The sequence below is a fragment of the Macaca thibetana genome, chromosome 4, assembly GCF_024542745.1.
Source record: "Macaca thibetana thibetana isolate TM-01 chromosome 4, ASM2454274v1, whole genome shotgun sequence".
NCBI classification, from domain to species: domain Eukaryota; kingdom Metazoa; phylum Chordata; class Mammalia; order Primates; family Cercopithecidae; genus Macaca; species Macaca thibetana.
The window spans coordinates 3,574,805-3,593,096 of NC_065581.1; the positions used below are offsets into that span (position 1 = coordinate 3,574,805).

The 18,292-nt window shown below is 49.0% G+C and overlaps 4 protein-coding genes across 13 annotated transcripts in view; 2 read left to right on the plus strand and 2 right to left on the minus strand.

Annotated features, from left to right (window-relative positions):
• LOC126952529 (tubulin beta-2A chain) overlaps nucleotides 1-18,292 on the minus strand; it is a 759,189-nt gene that overhangs the window by 558,261 nt on the left and 182,636 nt on the right. The gene's annotated exons all lie outside the window — the stretch shown is intronic.
• Nucleotides 1-18,292, plus strand: part of PRPF4B (pre-mRNA processing factor 4B) — a 908,191-nt gene that overhangs the window by 534,543 nt on the left and 355,356 nt on the right. The gene's annotated exons all lie outside the window — the stretch shown is intronic.
• Nucleotides 1-18,292, plus strand: part of FAM50B (family with sequence similarity 50 member B) — a 667,415-nt gene that overhangs the window by 521,348 nt on the left and 127,775 nt on the right. The window lies entirely within an intron of this gene.
• The window catches only part of PXDC1 (PX domain containing 1), a 29,728-nt gene continuing 24,506 nt past the window's right edge, over nucleotides 13,071-18,292 (minus strand). The window contains exons 4-5 of the mRNA XM_050787278.1: nucleotides 18,020-18,131; nucleotides 13,071-14,198 (exon numbers count right to left, since the gene is read on the minus strand). Coding sequence (XP_050643235.1) covers nucleotides 14,081-14,198; nucleotides 18,020-18,131 — 230 coding nt within the window. The 3' untranslated portion in view covers nucleotides 13,071-14,080. The remainder of the gene's footprint in view (nucleotides 14,199-18,019; nucleotides 18,132-18,292) is intronic.

Sequence of the window (18,292 nt, forward strand, 5' to 3'; positions counted from 1 at the left end):
GTATATATACTGTACATATACTATATATACTGTATATATACTATATATACACATATATACGTGTGTATACATGTAGATATACTTTTGTGTATATATACAAGTGTATGTATATATACAAGTGTATATATACACACATCTGTATATACATATATATATATATATGGTTTGATTTTATTCTTTTATAGGTTGCACAGTTTCATCTCATTAGAATCCAGCTTGTGGCCACGGGAGTGCGTGTCCGAGGCCAGCAGAAGGCAGTGTGTCTGGAGGGCTAGAGCGCGAGGCGCTAAGGCTGCACTGTCAGCATGCCTGCAAGTGAGGAGGCACCATGAGGAACTATGAGGCCCTGGATGATGGAATGGAGGGTGGAGGAGCTGGAGCCTCAGAGACACTGGTGCTTGGGCAGGAGAGAGCTTTTGGTCTGCAAGTGGTAATGCACAGACCTTGGAGGACATGGAAAATTAGCAGCCTCTCCTGGAAGCGGTGAAAGGAAAGTGGGGTCCCCGGAGCAAGCCGGGCTCTGCCAGGGTGAGGGGGTGACGTGGGGCAGCAGAGCGTTCAGAGGCCCCAGAGAGGCTGCTCCCGCCATCCAGGTGGGACGTCTCCAAGGACTCCACATGGGTCTGGAGCCTGGGCTCCCTCTGCTTGGCTCTGCCGATTTTCAATTGCATGCACTCCTTGCTGGGATGAGAATGTATGCCAAATATCTGCTTCATGACTACTACCGAACACATTTCACAATGAGCGATCAAGAAGCAAACACAAAAGCAACCTTGGCAGAGCCATCCTCAATTCAAGATCAACATAGCCTGGCCTTGGAGCCCAGCCACACCCCAGGGACAAGCCCTAACAATGCTTCTCCTCCTGGTCCAGAAGGTGTTAGAGAAGTCACACCTGAAACCCAGAGTGCAGCCTAGAAGTCAAGGGTAAGTCAGGACTGAAGAAACCCCTCGCCCAGGCATGCATTAAATTAAATTGGGCAGAGCAGGAAGTCCTGTCTCTGCCAAACTCTGTCCACACGGGCTCTTGTTTTACTGGTGAACCCACGTGCTGCACCCCCTGATTCATCAGCTTGAATAATTAATCTATCTGTATGAACAATTAAGGCTCCGTGGAGACCTATCTCTGAGAAATCCTGTAGTCGTGTGGCTTGTTCTTGCAGTGTGAGGAAGGAACCAGTAATTTTTTGACAAAGGTAGGTACAGTGGAAAACGCACATCCTGGCACCCAATCCCACCAAGAGCTGTTGAGGCAGTAGCCATCTGCCACCTACTCGTTTGCTCAACAACACAATTCCACCTCTTTATCATTCACAGGCCAGTCCTGGGCTACGTGGGGCTTCTGGCTTCCTGGATCCCAACTGCTGCAAAATCATCTAAATTCCACCTTTTTCAAGAAAAGCAAAGTTTGAGAGGGCTTTAATAAGGAGGAGGTGGACACTCAAAGTCCTTGGACAAAAGAGAAGACCTATTATGAGCCAGCCAACGTGGCACTTCACACTCATTGTTTGTTCTTTACAATGCACTCTTTTGTTTTTTCCTTTGACAGGGTCTCACACTGTCACCGAGGTTGGAGTGCAGTGTGCAGTGGTGCAATCATAGGTCTCTGCATCCTTGACCTCCTGGGCTCAAGTAATCCTCCAGCCTCCTGTGTAGCTAGGACTACAATGTGTATCACCGCCCTTGGATACTTTTAAAAAACGTTTTATAGAGATGGGGGTCCCACTATGTTGCCCAGGTTGGTCTCAAACCTCTGGCCTCAAGCCATCCCCCAGCCCTGGCATCCCAAAATGCTGGGATTGCAGGCCTGAGCCACTGTGCCCAGCCTCACTCACTCTTCTTGACCAATATAGGGAAGCAGGTAGTCAACTGAAGTGTCACCATGCTTGGGCCAGATTCCTTCTTGCCTCAGGGCCTTTGCACATGCTCTTCTCTCTCTGGCTGCTCTTCTCTACGTCCCACCCCCTCACTTATCCTCCTTCCACATTTCAGCGCTCAGTTAAGTCACTCACTCATGAAAGCCCCCGTGGACCTGCAGCCACATGGGTTTCTCCATGGTACATTCACTTACCTGGTCACAATCCCTGTTGTAACTAACCACTGCATTGCATGTCATTCCAGCTAGAATGTAAACCCCCTCAGGGTCAGGACCCTCATCTGACTTGTCTATAGCCCCAGAACCCATGCAGAGTATCTGCCCTACACCTGCTTGTGAGACCAGTGATTGAATGCGGGCAGAAGGAGAATTTAAACCCCTGTCTCTCAGACTTAAAGCCCAAATCCTTTTAATTTCCAGCAGAAGGAAGACAGTGGAGGTGGATGGACTTTGAGGTCATGATCACAGCTATCCAGTGGTTTTACAGAAACTAAAATCTCTGCACCTCCTTGAAAACTCCCAAAATCTTCAAGCAGGAGACGGTATGGTAGGCCGGGGGCTTCCCTCACATGCTTGGCTTTCCATCAAGTCCGTTCATAGAGGAAACTGGATTCTAACAAGTCCGCTTGTCATTTCATCACAGCTTTGCTAAGACAATTCAGGGTCCATATTCAACATTTTCAGGGTTGACTTCTGGGTAGGACCAGGCATTTTCCTTTATTGTGACACTGATTCCCCACCCTTCCTCTGCCCACAGGCTGAGTGCTGCAATCCTACCATCAGAGCCTGCTCTCTTGGTTTGAGATTTTGACCCCTAACAATGTTTTTAATACCCAGGGAAGAGACGACTCCTTGTACTACAATCAGGCGTTTGTACCTCAAGGTCAACAAACAGTGCGACAGCAGATTCACTGAGTTAAAGGCAGCGAGGAGCTGGGCTGTGAAGTCATTCTGCGTGTGAGTGCCTATGTCTGGGGGACGAGGGGGCCAGGCGGCATCTCAGCTCCTCCAAGAGGGACAGACAGCCGGGCCAACACCCACCAGGGAGGCTGCAATTCTACAGCACGCCCCAGGGCCTTTCTTCCACAAGTGTAAACAGTGATGCACAAAAGCTGGTTACTTTCAAAACAAACTGATCTTCAGCTGCTTTCTTCACCCTGTTTCTCTCCGTCCCGGTCCTACGGTACACTCTTCAGATCCGTGCTGAGCGTTTTCATCTGAATTAGCCCTGAAGAGATGAGAAAAGTCTTACTGAGTCTGAGCAATGACCCGTCCAGCTCACCGCACCAGCGAGCACAGGGTGCCCACGGGAGGGCACGGTCTGCTCCAGCCTCAGAAACAAACAGGCCCTGGCTTTCCCTCTGAACCCAGTCACACACACGCGAGCTGTAAATCACGCAAACCCCTCTTACACTCACTTAGAAATATAAATTGGTATACATTAATATGAACAGCTTGCTTCATCTGTAAGGAAACAAATACAAGTTTTTCTAGACCAAACTCTAATATAGATCGCTCCAAAAATAGATCTCTAGTAACAGACTCTATCTTTGGTGGGCCACGTATCCTAGACACTGTGCTAACAGATTTATATCCTTTATCTCATTTAATTCCCATAATGATCCGGACAAGTATTCTCTCTGTCTTCAGTTGAGTAAACTGAGGCTCAGAGAGGTCATGTGACTGGCTCAGAGTTACATGGCTGTTTAGTGGTTTAGTCAGGTTTGCACTTGGGTCAGTTTGATCCCAAAGACTGTACAATGACTGTGCTCTTGTGCCGCCTTTGTGACTTACCACAGCAGCTCTGACACTTATTAATGCATAACTATAGGCCAGGTGCAGTGGCTCACGCCTGTAATCCCAGCACTTTGGGAGGGTGAGGTGGATCACCTGAGGTCAGGAGTTCAAGACCAGCCTGGCCAACATGATGAAACTCCATCTCTACTAAAAATACAAAAAATTAGCCAGGCACGGTGGCTCACGCTTATAATCGCAGAACTTTGGGAGGCCGAGGCGGGCAAATCACCTGAGGTTAGGAGTTCAAGACCAGCCTGGCCAGCACGGTAAAACCTTGTCTCTACTAAAAACACAAAAAAAGTTGGGCATGGTGGCGGGCAACTGTAATCCCAGTTACTCAGGAGGCTGAGGCAGGAGAATTGCTTGAACCCAGGAGGTGGCAGTTTCAGTGAGCCGAGATCATGCCACTGCACTCCAGCCTGGGCGACAAGAGCGAAACTTTGTCTCAAAAAATAATAATAATAATAAATAAAAACGAATAAATAAGCACATAACTATAAGGGAATAATTACAGCAATAATTACTTCACTACTGAAGTATAGTAACAATTACTAATAGCAAGCAAGTAACAACAGAATGGCACTTGGACCTATCTGGATGAGAGAATCAGGGAAGGGAGTGAACGCAGTCAATCATGGTTGCCAAGAGCAAGCTTGACCACTTTGTGTATGAGAAGGAAAACAGCCAGGCTTGCTAAAGAATTGGAGGTACTCCCGCCAACCTACCAAGGAAACCATAATCTAGGCCCTGCTCAATGTCGGTTTTTCAGATTAATTATCAAGAAGATAATAAAGTCAATGATAAACTCTAATCAAGCCTGTTAGATGCGCATGGTGGCATGTGCCTGTAGTCCCAGCTACTCAGAAGACTGAGGTGGGAAGATCGCTTGAGCCAAGGAGGTTGAGGCTGCAGTGAACTGTGATGGCACCACTGCACTCCAGCCTGGGCCACAGAGAGACACTGTCTCTTAAAAAAAAATTGTGAAAATATAACTTTGTAGAGATGTTCCAGTCAATTCATCTCCAAAACTGGCTTCTAGCTCACTGTAATAGAGCCAGCCACACAGAAAGGGTGGTGTGGGTTCTGAGCTCTGTGTGTGTGTGTGTGTGTGTGTGTGTGTGTGTGTGTGTGTGAGACAGAGAGACGGGGAGAGGGGGAGAGACAGAGAGAGAGAGAGAGAGAGAGACAGAGAGAGAGAGAGAGAGAGGCGGAGAGAGAGAGAGAGAGACAGAGAGAGAGAGAGAGAGAAGGGAGGTACAGGTTTGTAAACCCAACATATGAAGTGATGAATCCATCAGGAGCCCCGCTCCTGGTTATGCCACATTGTACTTGATGGATGACAGGGCAACGGTTCTGGGGGCCGTGGGCTTGGAGAGGGCACACACTCCAGCATGAAATATGGGAGCAGGATCCCTGGCAGAAGAAAGGCTGGGCATCAGGGCTCCACACAGAACAAGGTGGGTCCAGCAGGCTCTACCCATCAGGTGCCGGGTGCTCCAGCAAAGCCAGTCCGAAGTCCAGCCTCCCCATGGGCACAGGGCAGGGGCAGAGCAGAGCCAGTGCCCCCCAGGCCTGTGTGGCTTCCGGGGATCCAGACCACAGCCCACCTGCTCAGTGGGGGAGCTCCTGCCATCTGGCTGCTGCCCATTGGATGAGCTGGGATCTTCCAAACCTCAACTGCCGCCTTGCTTCTGATGAGCCCAGAAGTTAAACACCCTGTCCTCCACAGTCCCCAGGGGAGCATGGCAGGGCCCCCCTTATCCTTGGGTGCTGGCCCCAAATGTGTTCCTTGAACAAATAAGCCAGACCCAGAGAACTTGTCATGTACACTTCCTCATTCTTTCTTCTTCTCTTTCTGGTGAGTGGGAGGAGAAATTCCAGTGAAGGAGAGAAGCAAATACCCTCTCACAGCCGCCCGGGACGACTGAAAATCAAGCTGGGAAAGAATGAAGGGGTCATTTCCAGAGAAAATTCAGACTCCCTGGGGTACCCTGGGTGCTTTGGGAAAGGCGTCAGCCTGTTCCAGACACAACGACACACTCGCTTAACGCGTGGTTGTTTCTCGCCTTCTGTGTGCAAGGCGTCTTTTCAGAGTAGGAATGCTGGCACTGAGCAGGACACACCAGGGCTCTGATCTCATTTAATAAGATCCAAGGGCCGCTGAAGGAGTTCCTGGGACTTTAAGCTGCTCAGCTCTTGTCTGGATGCCAATCACATGTCAAAGGAGTTTAGCTTAGAGAAAGAAGTTTCCAGGCCACATAACTCTAACTCTCAAATCTGAGTGGGAAGTGTGGAGTAGTCTCAGGGATAAACAGGCTGTGGATCCTGCCCCTGCAGCCAGGAGTGGATTTGAAGCTCAAACTCTCCGTGAGTTGATGCTATCTGCAGGCGAACCAGAGACTGAAATAGTCAGGGCCTCTTTCAACAGTGGTTAAGAAAATCCTCCAATGCCCCATCAGGTAGTTGGTCTTTGACGTACCTTCTCACTACCCTTGTTTTGGTGTAATTCCTTTTGTTTCTTTATTTTTCCTCCTTCCCTATCTGCTCCACCTTCTCCTCTTCCTTCTTGATACCATGTTTTTGTGGGATTTCTTACATGTTAGCTGATGTCTATTCAGGACTGAGACAGCATCTTATGTGTCTCTGTATACACAGTGCCTTGTGCTGTGCTTGGAATGCAGTAGGTGCTCAGTAAAAGTCACTTCTCTTTCTCCTCCTCTTCCTGCCCCCTTTCAAGGGCTCTCCTTGGTTTCTCAGGCCTGCATGTGGATGACAACATCACGTCACAGAAACACTCATGCCTCAAGGGTTGCACAGTCACTGTCACCTCTCTGCCCACACTCTCAGAAGACTAATTTCATGGATTTTATTATAGACTTTTCTCCCCAAAATAGCAGGCTCCTGGGCTGACTCAGTCAAGTCAACTCCATTTATGAAATGAAAAATATAAATTAGATGAGAACAAGGGTCAAAAAGACTATTTTCGATGAGTCAAAATTTCTCCTCAGTCACCTGACTGTCCCAGCATGATTCTGAAGGCTGTGGCTTGGATGTGGTCTGTTTCCACTGAAACATGTTAGCAGCTGAAATTAGCAGAGATCAAACCTGTCCTGCTGGGTTGTGTGGAATGCCAGAGGGATACCTGGTCAGTGAAGGAAAGACGACAGCTTTGGAAAATAAAAATCTGTGTTTAAAGCCAGAAAGCGAGGCCATTCCACATTCCGCATAGTCCTGCACCCAGTCCTCATGGCTCCATCACCATTATGAGTGGTCTCTCTACAGAAGGCAAGAGCTTCACTGTAAGGAAGCTCATATTCCAGAACTGAAACTGTTGTGATCAGCTGCTTCAAGGATCATCGCCACTTCTAGCACAGTCCCTTTTATCAATAAACGGACTAGAGTGGTAACCCAAAATACTTACCACAGAGAATTAAGATTAGGCCTTTGTGGCCCACCATGGATTGGTTGTAGTAATGACCCGGATTTGTTCATGCCTCCCTGTATCCATGCCGTTGGGTAGTGTCTTACCACATGGACACTGGACTTGACTTGCCTCAGCCAATGGGATAGTACAAATGTGATGCAGAGGCTTGAAAAGCACTTGTGCAAGGGCGTTTGGTCTCTGACTGCTCTTGAACCATGAGTTGCCTTGTGAAAAAGCCTAGGCCAGCTAGATGGAGGCTGATTGAACATATGGAGCAGAAAGAAGAAAACCACCCGGCTGAGCACTCCCACCCTAGCTGTTCCTCAACAAGCCCAGCCAAGATCAGCCCAGCCTGGCCCCAAAGAGCAGAACCACCCAGCTAATCCCAATCCATATTGTAGGCCCAAAGAACCAGGAGCTGAATAAACAGCTGTTTAGCCATCCACTTTGGAGCTTGTCTCATACAGTAAAAGCTAACTGATAACAAGGGCTAATTTCTTTCACGTGACAATAGAAAGAACCACTACAAATCAATCAGGATCTCTATTCTGCAAATATATTCTCATGCATAAGAAATTTTTGCATATTCAGGTATCCTTTGCTTCTTATTTTGCAATGGCAAAATATTTGAAGTAATCTCACTTTCCATCAATAGAGACTTAATTGTATTCACACATGTTGCTGATGGGAATGCAAACTGGTATGACTCCTGCGGCAATTTGCAACATCTACCAAATTATAATCTACCCTTGGACCCAGAAATCCACTTTGGAAGAATTGCCCTATAAATATGCCCACACATGTATTGTGAAAAGGTCATTCACTGAAGAATTGTTTGTATAATCATCAATAAAACACTGGAGACAGCCCACATGTCTATCAACAGGGAACTAGTCAGGGCATGTCCATAAAGAACCATTGTACAGAAGACAACCAAGAATGAGGAAGCTCTTTAAGAACAGATAGGAAAGAGCCTTAGGATAGCTTAGGAAAATAGCAAGGTATAGAGAAGTATACTTAAAATGCTAACTTTTATGTAAAAAAGTATAGAGTGAGAATATATATTTTCCATGTATACTTATATTTGCATAAAAACTCTTGATGTATAAATAAGAAATTAATAAAAGTGGTTCCCTGGGTGGGGGTAGGGGTTCTGGGAAATGAGCAGATGACTGATAGGAGGGAGAAGGAGAAGTTTTACTATACACCTTTTTATTCCAATCATGTCTTTGCCACCCTCACCACTCCACTAAAAATTGCTGTTGTGAAGGTCGACAGTGACTTCGGCTGGGTTCAAACCTGGCATTCTTTTCCCAGCCTCATCGTATGTATAATAACTATCTCTTATGCACTGATCCTTGGCTGTTCCTTGAAACACTTTCTTCATTTGGCTTCCAAGACTCCTCATTCTTCTCACTTTTCTCATATTCCCTGGCCCTTCTCACTCTCCTTTTATTATTATTTTACTTACTGATTCATAGGGGTTCTTTGAATAAGAAAGAGGAGTAGGAGCTCCTTGCACAGGAAGGAAATTAGCCCTTGTATCAGTTAGCATTTGCTGCGTAACACAAGCTCACATGTACCTCACTCTGCTCTGCTGGCACCTCTTAATGTTGGGGAGCTCTGGGGCTCAGTCCTCAGAACTCTTTTTCTTTCTATACCTGCTCTTGTGGTGATCAAGTCCATTCTCATGGCTTTACATATTTCCTCTTCTGTTATGATCCTCCCAAATCTCCACCTCCAGATCTGTCCTTTCTTCTCGGACCCAGCATTTTGGGAGGCTGAGGCAGGAGGACTACTTGAGCCCAAGGGTTCTAGACTGTCATGGACAACATAGCAAGACCCTGTCTTTATTAAAATTTTTTAAAAATTAGCTGAGTATTGTGACACACACCTGTAGTCCCAGCTACTTGAGAGGCTGAGGTGGGAGGACCACTTGGGTCCAGGAGGTCGAGGCTGCAGTGAGCCATGATCACGCCATTGCACTCCAGCCTAGGCGACAGAGGGAAACCCTGTCATTAAAAAAATAAAATAAAATCATAATAAAAGATTGCTATTTGTATGTTATGTTCCAAAATTGACACTTAATTGATTAGAATAAATGATACATTCAAATTCTTTTTGAATAGAAAGAATAGATCTTGAATTTTGGCTGTAAGACCTGTCTAAATGTACTGAAGTGTCTAAGGAAGAATGTGTTAGAGGAAGGGCAGTTAGCCGCAGTAGCATTGCCAAAGCAAACTTGTTCATTGCCCATCAAGCACCATCTGGTGGAGAGGAAATCTAGACCATCCCAACCAACTTTGAGTGTCTAATCCAGCAGTCAACCATAATAGTTCCATCCAAGAGGACACAGTTAGAGCATGGAAATATAAGTGCCCTGTCTTCCCACCATCACACTTTTCCTGGAGAAATGTTTCCCTGGTGAGCTGGGACTCTTGAAGACTAGGAAGAGGGTCCTCCCTCCTAACCCACATCTGAACATTTCAGTCACACTATTGGCAAGGCACTCTGACATGAGAGATACTATGGCTTAGACTTCCATGGGTGAATTCGTTCCCGTTGTCTCTTCATTCAACTCAGAGATTTCCAATACACTCATTGCCTATGTCAAGTTTTCACTTGTTCACAGGGTGAAAGAAAAAGCATGGTATAGTCACTTTTAAAAATTGCTTATTTATTGTTTTTTGGGTTTTTTTTTTTTTTTTTTTGGTGTGAAAATGCCTTCTGGGAAAACTCCAAAGTCTTGGTACAATAATATTTCCAGTGGCATTAATGTAATTAATTCCCTCTATTACATTTTCTATATTAGCAGAGCCAGATTTAGATCATTATTTGACTTTTCCCACTTGTAGGGAGTAAATACTCTGACAGGACATGATTTCTAAGTATTCTGATTTTGGGGTCAGTTATTTCTATTGTAAATATATACATGGGCAGCTATTTTGGTGTTTAGACATCTACCTCAAGACTGTTTAATATGAGTGTGCCCGCAGGAGACAAGTTTGCTTTCAAGGTTACTCTCTGTAAGATCAAGAGCATCCCCTTGGCCTGTGGCAAATTCACTGTCCTTGGCCACCTCCCCACCACCCCTATCCTCACCTCCACCCCCAAAACAGACAGGAGTGAATAACAGAAAGTGTAATGCTTTGCCCAGAATAATAATAAAATTACACTTAATATATGATGTACTGCACATCAGCCAAGCCCTTTAGAAGCAAAACTCATCAAGTTTGAGCAGATCATCTATTTCCAAAGTGCTTCAGGTAGACAAGATAGATAAACAGACGAAGATACAGATATAGCTTCAAGACACGTTATTATTGACCATAAATGTTAAATTATATAGACTCCAGAGGAATTCTTTTAGCTATTGTCTAAAAAGTGTATGCTTACATTTGTTTGGCATTTGCATGAAGAAATATTGGCAGGATATACCAGAAACTAATCCATTTTGAGGGGTAGAATAAGGACAGGAAGCAGAGTGATACTTTCTACAAAACCTTTCAAAGCTTTTTAATTTTTGGACTGCAGAAATATATCACCCACTCAAATTTTTAAAAGGAACATTTACATCTACACATAGCCTTGTTCATGTTGGAAGGCCTTTGGCATGAAGCATATGGGCATGCCACGTTTGGTTTTCTCTGTGTTCCCGCAAAAGATAAAATCAAATCTCTCCATCAACCAGGGGTCCACAGGGATTGGTGTGTGTCATCACCATGGTTTCTGGTTTCTGTATTTGATGCTTTGACATGATGGGGTCTTGCTGACCCTGGACTGCCCCTCCAGGAATTAGCCAGTTCCTAGAGATGATAAAGGACTCATCTGCTAGTTTGCTTGGCACAGGCACACCAATCCATCCAGAGCCCACATCCAACCACCCTTACTGGCTTCCACACTCTGGGCCACCATCCATCTGCCCTAATCACCCCAGGACCAGATACAAGATGACTAGGTACAGCCCCTATTCCCCAGAGTCTGCTGAAATTATCAAACTGGCCAATCTTGAAGACTGCTTAGTCTGCCTGCCTATCTCCTCCCCACAGAAACCACAGTAAAGACTCTTGCTATGCCTTCCCCTGCTCCTTCTGCCTCCTGACCTACCCTGGTGCTTCTCACATGGTTCCCCAGGGCATATGTGGCCCCTTGACTTGGGATCTGCCTATATAGCAAACTGTCTTTTCAATGGCAGCTGCCTCCTCATCTGTTGGCTTTGCCATCCTGAAAAATAATAGTGTCTGCATTTTAAGTCCTTGGGCCTAGAGAAGAATACTGGTCTGCAGAAGGCACAGAGGACACGGGACAGAAATTTTAGTTGCAGTAAAAAGGCTTATAATTTGACAGAATGCTTCTAAAATGAAAGCCAAGAATGTGTTCTATCCCCAAGAGGAGAAACTAGTGAAGGTTAGGACACATTTCTCAGGGCAGTTTGGCTGCCAACACCCCCGAGTATACTTCCATTAATAAATGTTACAGCCATGAGAATTGTATGCTTACGAATGAGCCCACAGTCGACTCCGTTACCAGGTAGCTTATGCTCGTGTGCCTCCCCGTGACGAGGGAAGTGATGGAGAGTGTCAATTCTGGAGAAATCATCACAAGCGGGCCTAGGCAATGTTTACATTGTGCATTTTTCACTTTAGGCAGGCCTCATACATGAAAATGAGCATTTATTACAAAACAGACAAAGAAGGGATGATTCCTCAGCCCATGAACAGTGTATGCTGAAAGCGCTTTTCAGATGGGAAACTTAGGTGGCAACGGGAATTTGTTTGAATCGCCCACTACTTCACAGGAGCCTCAGGTAGTAAGTGGAGGTTATGACAGCAGCCTTCACACAATTGTCAGTGACTAAGGGCAGTGTCCAAGCCACTGCAGCCAAGGGTGTCTTAGTTGCCAGAGCAGCACAAAGAGCCTGAGAGTGAATTAGGAGAGAAGCCGGTCCCCAGAGGAATGTGTGGGCAAGAATGAAAATTCACACATGAACCTCAAATGCTCTGGTATCGATTTTCTGAAATGACAGTTTAGAGGCTGAAAATTCACAATTCTTTCGCTTGGTCAAGTTCCTAATCTATTTTTGTTTATTTTTACGTATTTATGTATTTTTTGCCAACACCTCAAAATTGGGATATTTCACAAAGAAGAGTCAGATTTCTAGCTTTTACTGAAAAACTAGGAGATCTGGCCATACTGGGCCCATACTTGCAGGCAAAACCACCAGCTAAACTGAGCAGTGATAGCTGACCTCATTGCGCACAGACTGGGAACGGTAAAACTTCTTCAGTGAAGGCTGAACAGGGGATGGGGTTGGGGAGCCAAATTGGAGTCTTGACAGAGGAACACAGCCTGAGCAAGGAGGTGGCCAAAGAAGCTGCATCAGTGACCAAATGGCTGGAGAGAAGCAGCTCTGTGAAACGGATGAGACGAGCCCGTGAATCAATCCTTGAAAGTCAGATGGCATTGACTGAACACGCTGATCAATTCTAACCTTAGCTACCAAACAGGAAGCCTCATCCTTGCACAGAACCAAATTTGACGCATCAAGAAAAACAAGGCAAATGGTCAACCCCAGAGTGAGCCACCTACTAGCCTATTTGAAATGGAGATGGTTTAAACAACACAGCTGGAAGGCAGAGGGGAATGCAAAACCAAAGGAAAGTCCGTGTGCTTTGCAGCTGGGCCATCAAAGGGATTTCCTGTGGCTGCCAAAAAGAAAAATGGAGGAAAAGAAACAAACCCTAGGTCAACCCCCTTCTCCTTCCAAAATAAAACAAGCTGTGTGTCCATTTTTCAATCCGGGCAGATCGTTTCCCTGGGGTAAGAACACAGCACACTTTCTCACTCACGGAATGTGACAGGAAGAGGGGGAGGGGCCAGGCCCGAGGAGTCAGTATTTGGTTTCCACCCTGTCCCAAGGCAGGGGACAGAAAGAACCATGCCGTTATACACAAACATCTTGGACAGACCAAAGTAGAGTCATAGATTTTATTTAATTAAAATAGATTAAAAACAGACTGTGTAAAAGAATTAGAATTCTCAATAATTTACTATTATTTACATTAGCAAATGTCGGTCGTTAGTAGACACTGAGCAGAGAAGCCTGAAGAACAGGGATCCTCTCCTGTGGGCAGGGGAGCCCCAGCTTCCCTCTTGAGTCCCGTCCTTTCAAGTTCATTATGGCAACTCCGTCAACAAGCACTCCGGGGTGGTGTGGCTGCAGCACCGGGACCTGCGCTGAAGGCCCAGAGACCTAGCAGGTGGGGAAGAAATTTCTTTCCTCTGGGAAGAACCACCAGTGCTCAGTCCAAGCTCACATGGGCATCTGGTCAGCAATGCCTTCCCCGCCCTGCGGCTAATACCCCCCACTGTGCTGGGCCTTCTGCAAACACTCCTGGGGTTGACCCAAAGCCAGTTTCCAGATAGAAGATAAAAAGCAAAAAAAAAAAAAAAAAAAGCCACACATCCCAGTTCTCAGAGAAATCCTGGATTACTAAACATCCCCTGCCTGTGGCATCTGGAAGGGGAGACTTGCCAAAATCTCCCTCTAGACAATTTTGTGTGTTTGCCGTGGGAGGGAACGGTGGGGAGTCAGGGTGGCCGGGGGGGCGCTAGGCCACTTGACCAGGAGGGATGCACCTCCCAGGAAGCAGTAACAGTGAGAGCGAGCCCTGCAGGAACTGTCCCCGCCCCAGCAGTGTGCAGCCCTGTGGGCACCAAGCGGGGAGTGAGGACCCTCAGAACACAGGCCCTGTGGCCTCCGGCCATGACCTCAGCTTGCTGGAGATTCTGTGGTCAGCCTGGCCCACTAGGAGCCCCTGCTGCCCCACCTGCAGGACAGCCAGGCCTCCTGGCATCCGTGGGGCCTGGGACATCTGGGAGGTCCAGGGTTGGGGCAGCAGCTGTGACCATGGGGGCCAGCACAGTGGACAGCATCAGAGCTGGCAGTGAACAGCTGAGGTGGGGGAGGCCTGATAGAGAGGTTCAGTCCAAAATGTCTGTCTCGAAGGGCACCAGGTGGTAATACGACAGGTTGGTGACGTAGGCTGCTGGGTCATCCCCGTCCTCCAGCTCTGAGGGAAACTCACTGCCATTCTCAAATCTGAAATTAGAGAAAACAGAAGTGAGGGCTGGCTCATTGTTGGGATCAACACCAAATACCCGCCAGGCCTGTGAGCATGGCTTTCAATGCCCATAAGTAAGTGTGCAAAAAATCACAGCTACAAATTAACTGGTGAGCTGGCTCCTACTCTGAGACTGCTAGAGCTTCTGGTTTCCACTGCCTTGGAGACTGCTGTCTGTATTTGCTTAGACAACCCTTAGCGAGGCCTTCATCCATTCCTTCATTCACGGAGTGCTGATTTGCACCTCTTGTTCTGTGCCCAGCACCGCGGCAGGCTACAGGATCAGCAGTGAACAAGGCAGGCGGGGTCCGTCCTCAGGGAAGAGGCGCCTGCCTGGTGCTGGGCCCTGGGGACAGCTCAGAAAGGAGTGGTCACGGGCTCACAGCCTGACCACAGCCAAGTTGGCACATGGTGGCACAGGAGGCTGCGGAGGGAACAGGAGGCTGGAGAAGAGCCAGCGAGGTGCGTGGAGGTCGCAGGGACAGATACCTTCTAGCGGGGAAGCCTGCATGCGGGTACGTGTTTCATTCGGGCTCTGGCAGATGAGAAGCATCCGAATGTGGGGGACTCACATGGGGTGTGGAGAACCAAGGGAAGAATACAAACCCCAAACATAAGGGGACGAAAAGCCCGCAATACTGACTCCCCACACACTGGAACTGTTTCTACTCCCTCCGCAGCCCAGGCATGACCTCCTACATTACAAAAAGAGACTCCAAGTCTTAAAAAACGCATAACAAAGAGAAAAGCACAAGAAGGACATTCTCCCCAGGAAGGGGGACAGAGCCGTGCTGCTTGTGGGATCTCCCTCAACCTATGAATCAGCCCAAACCCAGCAGGCTGCGTGGGAGTGTGGACAGAGGCAAGGGGCCGCCTTGTCCTCCTGGGAGTCACCTCAGGGCTGCCTCCTGTGCCGCCCCTAGTGCCTGAAGGTGGCCCTGGCCAGTGACAACTGTGGGAACTCAGCCATATCTGCAAAGCTTTGCCATGGCCAAGATTACCGCACAGTCCAGGCCCCTGGCCGGACACACAACAAGGCAGGGTGAGCACATGTTCCCCCAAACCTAGTACGTTGTGCGTATCCCGCTGACCTCAAGGGACAGGGCTGTGAAGACAGCTTTAAGGTGTGTGGATAAGAAGGCTGAGGTTGCAGAAGAGGCCTCCCCTCTGACTCCACGGCCAGGCCTGGGGTGTGTTGTCAGCCCCTGCCTCGGCTTCCCTGTGCTCACGGTCCTGGCAACATGAGGCTGGAACAGAGGCCGTGGCACAAAGAGCCCTAGCTGTGGGTGGGAAAGCTACGGGGGCTCACGGAGACAGAGCAGCTCTCTAACTTCATCCCAGGGAATGAAATCTCTTCCCCAGACCAGGGCTGGATGGAAACCCAACGGGGAGCCTTGGGTGTGCTGAAAGGCTCAAGCCAGGCGAGGGGCAGAGCCACAGCCCACCTCAAACAGTGTCCCACAACCTGCCCATCCTCCCCGCCCAGATCACAGGATGACCCTGAGGACATGAGGAAGGAGGGGCACTGGGATGCTCAGGGAAAAGAGAGTCACGGGGCTGAAGCTCCCTGAGGTCCCCACACAACCGCCCAGTGCCTCGGCCCTAGATGACTTCCCAGAAGCTGGGCAATCCCTTCACCAGCTGAGACTGTCACCGGCAGAGTCCCAGAAGCCCCCACTGGCCCCATCTCTATCAGATACAACCATTTTCTGAGTGCAGGGGGGTCTCTGGGCCCCGGCACTGGTGCCCACTTGCCCCTGGGGCCAGACTGGGGGCAGCCTGCCAAGACTCTGCTGAGGGGGCCCTGCCATGGGCCCAGCAGCACTGAGCTCACAGACTCAGGCCAGATGGTCAGCCTCGGGTGCCAGGGAGGACAGCCGCGCAGGGAGGTGAAGCCTCCAGTTCACAAACGGCATCTCTCTGCGCCCTTGGTTGCTGTCAACTCCCCACCCGACAGCGGAGGCCGTATAGTAACAGATCGTCCCTGCAGACACTGGAGCTGGACCATTGTCAACTCCACTGCACTGCCCGAGATTGAGCAGCCAGAGAGAGGCCCGGCAAGCACGAGTCAGAACTCCCTCCAAATGCTCCCCTGAGCCCCAGGCGTTTCTTTGTTAGGCTTTCCTGGGATCGTGGAGATTTTCTCGGCCCTCTCTCCCTGTGAACCAGGAGTCCCGGAGCAGGTGGCCGCCTATTCAAGACCTGTCATTCCTGTCCACACACAGCCCGGGGCTGCCGCTAGAGCCACACCCCTGGCCCGGCTTTCTTCTCTCGTGCGTTTCTCCTCAGCTCCAGCCCGCTCACAGTTGAACCTGCCTCCTCAATCTGGCCTCATTCCAGGGTGCCGAGGGCCTCTTGCAGATAGAAAGAGGTCCCCTTAGAAGCACTGGAGACTCAGAGCCTGCACAACTGGTGATGAGAAAGGGTCTCCATCTGTCTTCTCCCCCAAGACAGTGCCTGGCCAGTAACTACCCCTGCCAAGCTAACAGGCCTCTTTCTTTCATCCGTGATTACACCCCAGCCTTGTACCTCCACGGTGCCAGCCTGTTGGCATGGGGGACCCACAGGGAATGAGTGAATGAGCTATGTACAGTGGGGTCAGGGCAAGGGACACAAAGGGGCAAAGCAGGTCAGGAAAGCTGTGGCCTTGGCCCCACCGGGACAGCCTCTGCCACCAGCAGTTCATGACCCTGGGAAGGATTCTCGCACCGTCTACCTGAGAGGCACACTGGTCAAGGTGGGAGTCTGTTAGCAGGAGCCAGTCCCACAAGCCTGACAGGGACCCCCTCACCCCCCGCCATGCTCAGTCATGGAGCAGGGATTCAGCAGAGGAGGCCCAGGCCACCGGCTGGAGCCCAGGTTCATGCTAGGGTCACAGCCCTGCAGCCCACAGGCCCGGATGTGGGTCTCGGCACATGTGGCCCACCTAGTTCTAGTTTCAATCTGCTGCTGTGGAGGGCTAGCAAATGGGTGGGGCAAGACCCAGGCCATCCCCAGGCTATCTCATTCCTGGGCCCACAGGGAGACTCTGCAGCCAGAGCTGCCTCTGTGGGGCTCTCAAGCGGGATGTTTTACACTCATCATCTGTGGTCTTCAACACAGCCCATGGTGAGACAGCAGAATGGCCCCGCGAAGGTAAGACAAGTCAGGAAAGTTTAAATAACTTTCTGAGCTCAGTAGCAGCCTGGATTTGGCTATGTCAGGAAACAGAGGCCAGGCTGTCTGGGGACCTGGTGTCCCTGTAATTCACCATGAAGATGCCTGGAGAAGAGCCAAGGCTAAGGTGCTGCGCCTCACAGTGCCCCCAGTGTCGGGCTCTCTGGAGCACGTGTTACAGTCAAACCAGAGACAGAAAGAGCGGAGAAAACAGTGGTGGCTTTGGCTGTCCAGCCTCAGTAATCCAACACATCCTACACCTTCAGCACAGGGCCAGGCGGCCAAGAGGCAAACATGTCCCCATCCCAGGGAATCAGGACCACTGAGTGTGAGGCATGTGGCCCTCCTGGCCCTGGAGACAGCATCACACCCTTTAGGGCCCCACACAAACCAGGCCCCTAGCCCTGCAATGTCTCCTAAATGCCCCTCAGAGCCAGCAACTCCGTCCTCCACAGATTTACTAATCAAGATCTCACCAGACTCTAGGAAAGGCAAACTTTTAAAATCAGTGTCCAAATGCAGGCAGGAACTGCTGGGTGGCTCTGGGTACCCACTTCCTTCCAATAAGAACAGTGAGCCCCCATCCCACAAGGCAAACAGCTCAGGACAGTCTATGAAACAATATTCCAATCAGCGTACTTACAAATGCTCTGTTGGGTCCATGCCCAGGTGCTGGTCTCTTCCATTTGGTATACTGTGGTCAATAACTATTGTTTCGGTATTTGCTAAACAAAATCCATTGGACCTCATGATTTCTGAAAATCAAAGCAACAAGGTGAGTTCTCAGGAGGGTTCGGTGCTTGAGGTTTTGGAGCTTGGGGCTTACCCCCATCCCCCTACTTTCTCCTCCACCTGTTGCCCGTGCCTCGCTTCCACACTGTAAGAGAATGCTGTGCACCCAAGACCCATTCAGAGC